The 9,200-nt window shown below is 60.8% G+C and overlaps 1 protein-coding gene across 1 annotated transcript; it reads left to right on the top strand.

The window, feature by feature from the left end:
- Positions 1-214: 214 nt before the first annotated feature.
- Positions 215-5,265, top strand: LOC130831629 (gametogenetin-binding protein 1-like). Its single transcript, XM_057699921.1, has 6 exons — positions 215-681; positions 1,348-1,466; positions 1,867-1,961; positions 2,140-2,287; positions 3,235-3,374; positions 5,024-5,265. The coding sequence occupies exons 1-6, from the start codon at positions 215-217 to the stop codon at positions 5,072-5,074; spliced, it is 1,020 nt and encodes a 339-aa protein (XP_057555904.1). The 3' UTR covers positions 5,075-5,265.
- Positions 5,266-9,200: the final 3,935 nt, after the last annotated feature.

Raw genomic sequence — 9,200 nt, 5'->3', positions numbered from 1 at the left:
CAGGCCCCCTTCCCCTGCCTCATCAAACCCTTGCGCTGTCCGCCTCCAACGCATCCCCCCTCCTTCTCCCCCCACCCCTCCCCCACCTTTGCCTTCTAGAACTCCTGGAAGTTTCCAACTGGAGGTTTTCATCTGAAAACTCCTTCTGTTCTTAAGCAGTTGGTCCTGAGGTGGCTGCTGCGGCCCCTCCCTCTGCGTCAGGGTCCTTCTCAGGATGGAGACCCCAGCCTCAAGCCCTCAATCCCGAATTTTGGGCCGCTCCTCCATGTTTCGCTTTTTCCGCAGCCTGGTGGGGAGCAAGGGCAGCCCAAAGAGCTCAGGCAAGGCCCTGCTGGGGGGTCGGTCTTGTCCCTTGCGAGAGCAGGACGCCATCCCTTTGATGACTGACTGCCAGGGAGGAGCGGGGAGGGAGGGGTCCAGGCCGCCCGCCACGCTGCCCTACACCCTCTCTGTGGCCCTGCCACGGCCCAGTCTCTCAGGGCTGGGAACGGGGGACACAGGGGCCCAGACCCCTACCCCCGTGGAGGTCCTAAGGGTCGTGGCTCAGAGTGTAGAGGTGAAGCCAGTCCTGCCCAGAGGACGCCAGGAGGTGCTGGGCAACTTGTCTGAGTTGGAGGAGAGGGAAGAGGAGGAGGAGGAGGCAGCAGGGCAGGCATCGGGGGATACAGGGACCTCACAAAGGTGAGGGGCTGGGCCGTGGATGTTGGGAAGGAGCCTGGGAGAGAGGAACTGGGGGAGGTCTGGATGGAAGAGGGGGGAAGGATGTGGGCCTGAGATGGGAGGCCCCGATTGGGAAGGGCCCAGGAACGGACTCCTTGGGTGGGCAGAGGGCTGGGTGGGCATGGATGGACACATCGAGGGTGGAGAGGAACCTGAAGGTGTGGGGGGTGGGGTGAGGCAGAGACGGGGGTCATCCCCACACGCGAGGGATTGTGGATGGAGGCACCAAAAGGAAAGGGGGCCAGGCCAGGGACGGGGAAGGGGGAAGGGCGCGCCGGGGTGAGCTGGGGCTCCTGTTACTTCTCAGCTCCTTCCTGGGCCCCACTCCCCTGCCTTCCCTCCCCACTCTCTCCCGGTTCCCGCTCCTGTTTGGACCTGGCACCACCCCTGGTGAGGAAGGGGGCCCACGTCTTCCGCTGCTCCCCACATCCTTCCTCACCCTACTTTTGGGGAGGGATTTTCCCCTCTGTGATGTAGACCCCAGGGGGCAGAGCGGGGAGTAGTTGGGAGCAGGAGGCTGGAGGAGGCTGAGCAGCGCCTCTGGGAGAGACTTGGGGGGTTCAGAGAGTCTTCACTACATCTCTGGGCCCCACCTGCCACCCCCATCTGACTATGCTTTGGGATCAGGGGCCACTTTGCCCAAGCCTTGGTGGTGGAGCAAGGATGCACGCAAAGGGCCATGGGGCCACTGGAGGTCAGCCCCGAGGCCTTCACCAGGGAGGAGGAGGAGGAGTGTCTGCTTGATGGTGAGTGTGGCGGCCAGAGGCGTGGGGGACATGCTAGGGGTATAGGGCCGGGAAGGATGCAGGGCAGTCTGAGAGGATGCTGGAGGTAGGCTGTCTGCGTTTGAATCCCAGCTCCACTAGGCCAAGCTGTGTAATGGTGGCAAGTCACTCAACCTTTCTGTGTCTCAGTTTCCTCATCTGTAAAATGGGAATATAGTAGTACCTATCTCAGAGGGCAGTAGCAAGGATTAAATGAGACTTTTTTGTGAAGTGCCCAGAACTGTGCCTGGCACATAGCAGGTGTTTGCTAAAGAACACAAGGAAACCTGGCCCTCAGCTCGGCCTCTTGATGGCCGTGTCCACCTGGGTCTGGCCTGCCTCTCACGGCTGTGCCCTGTCAGTGACTACTGCCCCTCCACAGGAGACCTCAGGCTGGCCTCCTCCAAAGTGGGGGCAGCTCCCTGGAACCGCCTCCTCAGCTTTTACAAGCAGCTGCAGAAATCAGCCTTGACCAAGGTGTGTGTGGCCAGCGGGCAGTGTGAGGCCTGGGTGGGGCCCAGGGCGAGCAGCCGTCCGTCTTAACCTCTTGAGAGCCGTTGTTCCCTCCTACTTTCTGTGTTGGGTCGTGGTGGGGGTGGGGCTGTAGGCTCAGGCCCCGCCCTCCTCACCTGCTCAGTCACGGGCACACCTTCAGTTCCCTCTCAAGGAAGGCCTGCCCTGCGAGGAGAAAGGTGAGGAAGAGGAAACGGAGGAGGAGGACAGCTCGCTCAAGCTCTGTGTCCCAGGCATTGTCACCCTCCAGTCGCCGCTGCATGAGACGTTTAGGTCGACAGATACAGTAGGTAAGTGTGGTGCCCCTACCTCCCCACCCAACCAGCCTCCCCACAGAGGGAGCCCCACTTTGGCCAGTGGCGCATGGTGCAATACCAGTTATCACCACCAGGTGGAACCAGAGGACCTAAGATGCCCTCCAGGGCTGGGAGACCTGAGCTGAGCTGGGTCTAGAAAGGGTCCTCCTCCCTCAGGGCCTGGGAGGCAGCGGAGGGTGGAGGGGTGGGGGTGGGTTATGACTGAGACTGCAGCTCCTTGAGAACCACCCCTTCCCAGCCTGGATTTCTAACTCCTTCCGTGGCCACCTCCATCCCTGGTTTTCCCATCGTGCGTGCACAGCTGTGACCGTGCCCCAGAAGGCCCCCTCTCCCCCTGCAGCCCCCTTGCCGCCCTGACATGCTGAGCAGATGGCTTAGTGGTAATAACATGCTCTAATAAAATCACTGTTGACATTTTCATAGCCAGTACTATGGGCCAAACCCTCCTCTAAGCACTTTTCACGAAATACTGCGTTATAACTCTGAGGTAGGTCCTGTTACGGTCTTCACTGTCAGGAGACTGAGGCACAGAGAGGTTAAGTGACTTGTCCGATTATACCGCTCGTGAGTGGCAGTGCTAGGACCGGACCCCAGGCAGTGTGGGTTGATCCGGGTCTGTGCTCTGGAACGGGCGGCTGGAGGCGGCAGGGTGGGGCTGGGGCGGATGTCTGCCCCTCGCCTGCTGTCCCCAGGAGGTAGGTAAAGAGGCTCACACTCAAGCCGGAGGGAAGGAGCCCATGGAAAGGGAGTGTCCTGGGGACGGCAGGGCATGGGGAGGTGGTGTCTGGCTGGAGGGGGCCTGGCTGGGGGTGGCTGGGGCTGCCCAGGGCCGGGTGAGGTGGGGAGAGCTGGCGCCGCCGCCGCCTCCTTCCATCTCCAGCAGCTCCTGCCTGTCCCATGCCCATCTCTCGGGCTCTCAGGTTTCGTGGAGTCGGAGTTAAAGAAGCTTCTGGTAGTACAACGGCAGTCCCGCCTCTGGAAGATGGGCGGCCACGAGGGCCAGGAGCTGCTGGCCCAGCCAGAGATCACCCTGGAGGAGGTGGGCATTGTGGATGGCCAGGTATGCCCGCCCAGCCCGCCCTCACCGTCTGCCTGAGGGTGCCTGGGAGAGTGGGGCTGGAGGCCTCCCCTCTCCAACCCCCATGCTGGGCAGGAAATGAATAACTTCTTCTTGGTGGTGGTATCTCTGAGAGCAGGACCCTGACCGCCTGCACACACACTTCTCCATCAGTCTCTCTCTCACTTGACCCGAGTCCATTTTTAAGGCTTCACTGCCATTCACTTGCTGTGTGGCCTTGGGCAAGTCCCTTCCCCTCTCTGGGCCTCCGTGTCCTCATCCCTACAATGAGGGGAGTTGTCTAGGTGGCTTTAAGGCTTTCCTGCGCATCTGTCACCCGCATAATGTTGTCTTTTTCTGTGTTCTCTCCCATTCACACCACGCCCACCTCCCCACCCCCCACACACAGGTGCAGGTGAGTTACCTGCCCGGTCATGCCAAGAACCACCTACAGCCCACCCTCCTTGACATTGGCCTTAAAGGTTAGGCCCGTCCCAGCTTCTCTGAGTGCACATTGATGGATCTGTTGTTGAAAAATGTGTCAATGTCCTCTTTGGGTTAATTTCCACTCATTCATCAGTTCATCCTTTCATTCACTGGACATCTGCCTCTGACGGTCTGTGTAGTTTATGAAAGGAAGGAGCAAAGTCTTTAGTCTCTGCTCTGGCATGACTTGCTCCGTGACTTTGAACGTGGGCTTTGGTTTCTTTACCTGAAAAGGGGACCATTGGAGGATCAAATGAGCTGAAGAGTGTGTAACCATCAACTGCAAAGGGTACTCCAGCATCAGGGATTATGACTCACCCCTTGGGGGGTCATTAATACCAGAAATACTTGCCTACTGGGCACCGAGGGGCAGCCTTCCTGTTGTTCTAAGCCTGCAGGCCATGTCACTGGGCGCCCCTCTGTGCTCTGTGGAACCTCACCCTAAACCCCCCAGGTTGTTGCTCTGACAGGGCCCCTGCTTTTGCCTTTTCCTACTAAAGGGAGCTCTCCTCCCCTCCTCTCCTCCCCCTCCCCTCCAGGACCCCAGGAAAGGCAGTCCTAGGGTAGCCTGAGCGCCACTGGGGGTCCCTAGGGAGTTTCTGGATGGTAGCAAGTGGGGGCCCAGCTGAGTCCTTACCTGGGGACAGGGCTGCCTCAGGAATACCATCCTCCCGTGGGTGGTACAAGGGTCCTGTCCTCATCACCACCCGCCCTCCCCCCCACTCTCTCCTTATCTGACCTCAGGGACACCAAGCTGAGGGGAAAGGAAGCCGCCCCCCAGCCTTTGGGGAATGCTGGGGACCTGGGGGAGGGGCACGGAGGCAGCAGAAGCTCCACCCTAGGCGGGAGGGAAGGGTGCAGAGCCCCCTCGGTGTGGTGCCCAGGACAGAGGTGAGAGAGGGGCGGGCTTGGCTGGGGTGCCTGGCTCCGGGGGCTTCCCAGGAATCCCCCAGGCTGGAGGGAGCAGGGTGCCTCCATTCTATAGGAGGGAGGTGGCTCAGGACTGGTGGGCCTGGCCCACTGTGGGCACCTGGGGGAGGGTCTGGAAAAGTGGCCTTGGGGTGCTTGTCGCTGGGGGCAGGTGGGAAGGTTCTGGGGTTGCAGAGTAGGGAGAGGAGAGCCCAAAGATGCCAAGGCATCTTCCTTCACCCACTTCCGCCCCCCAGCACCTGCTCCTTGAAGAGGTGGATGAGATGGGAAACTGGCCTCCAGAGTGAAGCTGGTGCTGGCCCGAGTCTGCCCTGCCCCGGGGTCCTGCAGCCCGCACAGGGTCATAGCCCCCTCTTCTTAGGGCACTTCAAGGAGCCCCTAGGTCCAAGGGGTCTTCAGTAAACGGTGTCCATGTGTCTGCAGGGGGGGCCTGCCTGACAGACTGTCCCCACGCTTCAGACTCAGGCCTGTGATGTTATTAATAAAACTCAATGTGACTTTAGCCTTCTTGGCTGTCTGTCTGAGGACCCCGCCCCCATCCTCCACCCAGGAACAAGCTCAGTGTACCCAGGGTCTCAGTCTAGTTCTAGTCCATGCCTACAGGCTGCCAGGCCGCCCCAGTTGCAGAGCCCTGGGTTCCGTCTGAGCTGGAGGACGGGAGGTTTGGTGCCCCTGACCCAGGCGTGGGGAAGGACCCAGGGCCCAGAGTGCCACAGGGGGAGCCCCTGCTGCCACAGACCCGCCCCTCATAGAGCAGCCCTGACTTCCCTCCTTCCTAAGTTCCTAGGCCCAGCTTGCAGCCTCCTGGGAGGATCCGGGAATTCTCCAGCAGGAAGTTGCTGCCCAGCCAGCATGGGGACAAAGCCAGGAAAGCAGCCCTGGGACCATGGGGACCTGTCTCAGGGGCTGGGCTAGGGGGCAGGTGAGAGGGTTCCTGGGGTTGGTGGAGTGGTGCTAAGGGGGTGGAGAGCAGGGCCCCATCCTGCTGCCCCCCGGTTGGGGCCCACTAGGCCATGGTGAGTGACAGGTGCCTCTGGGGATCCTGGGCAGAGGGAGGTCCAGACATCTAGACGGCCCACCCCTACCTGATCCCAGAGGCAAGGACGGGCTTGAGTCACTGGCCGTGGCAGGGCACACCCTCACACCTGGCTTCCTGGGCGTCCAGTGGGAGGGAGGGCCGGGCCCAGTGTGGACACGAGGAGGCGCTGTTTGCCAGGAGGTCCAGCTGGCTCCCTGCAGGACGCCGATTCCTTGCCTCCTGTGCGGGTCCAGGCTGAGCCCCCAGCACACGTGTGAGAGAGAGCTCCCACTGCCCAACCCTTATCAACAAAACTGCTCTTTGCAGACGCACGTTTGGCCTTCTCCGTGGGGCCCCCACTCTGTCCAGCCCGAGGTCTGTGTGGCGCTGAAGTTCCACGTGAGAACGTGGCGGCCCCTCCGAATAATTACCGTGATTGATAACCACAGTTGTTTTTTGGCTGGATGGGCGTGCTTGCGGTGGGGGCAGGGAAACGGCAGCAACCTGGCCTCCTGCCCCAGCTCCGCCCAGCCCGGCGAAGGTGGGAGCCCCGCCTCCCATCCCCCAGCCTGGGCTCAGGGGCGAGCTTGGAGACAGGGGCTGGTGAGTCACAAGTGAGCTGGGGCTTTATTTTCTCCTCGGCGTCCCAGTCAGACCCCCACCTCCTGGAATCCTTGACTCAGGCCCTGAGCTGGGGCTGGTGGAGGGGCGCATCTGGACTGTCCCCCTGCGTCAGCTGGCAGGCAGCCTTGTGACCATATGACTCACCTGGGCCCTAATGACTTCCTCCCAGAGGGTTGGCTGTTGGGAAGGGTGGGGGCCTTGGAGGGCGGCCCGTGGGCTCCCTGGTTGCACTTGAGCCCTTGCTGTTCCCCACGTGGACACAGCACTCCTCACGGACCCCACGGAGAGGGTACCTCTCTGCCTTCCCCCTTCCTGACAGGCCTCCAAACCTGGTGCCAGCCATGCCAGGCTGGAGGGGGATCCCTGGGCCCAGAGCACTCCTGGACGCACTCTGCCCCCACCCCCATAGTCTTCTGGGCGGGGCCGGCCAGCAGCCTCTGGGCAGAGGCGGGCACCAAGTGGGTCGGGGTAGACTGGGCCCTGCTGGCACTCAGGCTCCTCAGCTGCTCACGTGAGCCAAGTGGCCACTCACAGGCCACACCACCTCAGCTCCGGGGCCAGAGCATCTCTCCCTTGGACCCCACAAAGGTCGGGCTGCTGGGGAGTGAGGGGGTGCAGGCACCTGTCTGCTCCTCTCTTTCCCCTTCTGTCAAGTTAGGGTCATGGCACCTTGTCATCCGCCCGCTCCCCCCAGGGTTCCTGTGAACCTCAGGGAGGAAGGTCTGTGAGGCTGGGAGGTGTGGCTGCTGTGGTGGGAGCAGGAGTGGGGTCTGTGTGTGGGCACAGGCGTGAGAGCCTCTTCCTGGCCCCAAAGCTTCCTGGGTTGGTTTCTGTGGATGGGCCTGGCTTGACACTCCTGAGAGGTAAGGGTAGGGTGACAGGGCCCAGGGACCTGCTGGCGGGGAGGGCTGGATGGCCACATGCAGAGGGCCAGGCGCAGGCTCGACACTCACGTGGACAGAGGCCAGATGTTTGAAAGACTTCGGGGGAACACTGCCAGTGCATCTGTGGGTCTGACCTGAGGACTGGGTAGCATTTAAGGTTGTCTCCCCTCCCGTGTGTGCAGACAACTAGGGGAGGGCCGCCATGCACGGCTGCGAAGTTTGGGCTCTGCATCAGGGCGCTAGGCTCCAGGGCGAGGTGGCTCTGAAACCCCGAGAGGTGCCTCTGTCTGGTTTGCTCACAAGGGCCAGTTGGGCTGGCAGTGGCCCTGGTCAGTCCTGCAGGTTGAAGTGGAGCTGTCATGTCAGAACTTGCCGAGCCTCTGCCCCTCTCCAGGTTTCTCTCTCCTCCCTCATCTTCCCCTGTCTTTCTCTGTTGGTAGCTGTATATGGGTCTCAGTTTCTCTCTCTCTTTCTTACTGTATTTCTGCGGGGGATAGAGGTGAGAAAAGCAGCCCCAGATCCATTCTGAGAGTATCTGGGGAACAGTGGTGGCTGAAAGGAAGGCAGTAGGTGGTGGGGGACTGGGGAGCAGGGTGGGTGGCCCCTGGGAAATGTGGGCAGGGTCAAAGGCCGGCCTGCCTGCCTGGGGAGACAGTGGGGTCTCCCTCCCTGTGGAAATTTGGGCAGGGCCTTCAAGGAAGATGCCACCTCAGGCCCTGTTTAGAGGCACTGGTTGTCAGGCTTGCCTGTTCTGGGTAGAGGGAAGGGCAGAACCACCTGTATTATTTTCTAGGTGGGAAAGGCGCTGGGAAGCAGAGGAGCAGAGGGGAGAGACTCAGCTAGGTGGGAGCCAGAGCTCCAGCTTGACAAGCTCATGTGATTGCAGGCAGGTCCCTGACCTCTCTGAATCTCAGTTTCCACATCCTTGAAATGGGCAGATCCCAGGCTGCTTGTGTGGCCTGAATGAAGTGCTGTTTGGCAGGGATCAAATACTTATGAAGCATTTACCACATCCTGTTCTAGGCACTCGGAAACAGAGCAGTTAACAAGAACACAAAACCTTCACTTTTGTGAGCACTTATGATTGCCAGTAGGATAGACAATGAACAGAGAATGTATCAGGGAGTGACAAGTAACTATGAGGAAGCTGGCTAATGGGATGCTGTTTCAAAGTGATGGCTTGGAAAGTGCCTCTCTGAGGAGGTCATGTGGAAGCAGGAACCACCAGGAAGTGAGGGCAGAAACCAAGGGAATGTCGTGGAAGAGCATTACAGCTGAGGGAACAGCATGTGCAAATGCCCTGAGGCAGGAGCAGGGCTGGGGTGTTTGAGGAACAGTTAGGAGACCTGTGTAACTGGAGGTGAGAGAGTGGGAGGAGGAGTAATAGTGGGTGAGATCAAGAAGGAAGGAGGAGATCATGTCCTTTGCTGATCTGGCCTTTGGGTAGGTTATTTTTATCAAACTGAGGAGTGACCTGCTGTGGTTTACATTTTAAAAGTCCCCCTTGGCTGTTGCGTAGGGAAGAGACTGTAGGGGTGGATGGGGGTGAGGCAGGGGGACCACACAGGAGGCTGCTGGGGTCCTGGGGTGAGTCAGCCTCACTGGCTGCTGCTGTTATGAAGAGGGTGCTGGGGGGCGGGGGGCGGGGGGAGCGGGGGAGAGGGTGCTGGGGGGTGTCTTTACCACTAGGGGGCGCCCCTCGGTCCGCCGCGGTCAGCCAGCCCCTCACCAGGTGGAATCCCTCACCCCCACCCCTCGGGGTGGAGAGGGTCAGCCTGGGGGCGTGGAGTGCGGGGAGGGCTTGCCGGTCACGCGTGGGCGACTGGGGCGGTGTGCGAGGCCTGTGTGCAGCGAGGCGCAGCAAATGCGTGCTGTCCGCTACAGCCC

This window comes from Hippopotamus amphibius, chromosome 11 (assembly GCF_030028045.1).
Source record: "Hippopotamus amphibius kiboko isolate mHipAmp2 chromosome 11, mHipAmp2.hap2, whole genome shotgun sequence".
Taxonomy (NCBI): Eukaryota; Metazoa; Chordata; class Mammalia; order Artiodactyla; family Hippopotamidae; genus Hippopotamus; species Hippopotamus amphibius.
The sequence above is the reverse complement of the archived record's forward strand: the minus strand, read 5'-3'. Positions and strand labels throughout refer to the sequence as shown.

What these genes read in the sequence shown, in the direction of transcription:
- LOC130831629 (XM_057699921.1), top strand. Translation starts at nt 215, where the DNA reads ATGGAGACCCCAGCCTCAAGCCCTCAATCCCGAATTTTGGGCCGCTCC. An exon ending in GGAGGAGTGTCTGCTTGATG is followed by an intron (nt 1,467 to 1,866) that starts GTGAGTGTGGCG and finishes GCCCCTCCACAG; the next exon opens with GAGACCTCAGGCTGGCCTCC. An exon ending in TGGGCATTGTGGATGGCCAG is followed by an intron (nt 3,375 to 5,023) that starts GTATGCCCGCCC and finishes TCCGCCCCCCAG; the next exon opens with CACCTGCTCCTTGAAGAGGT.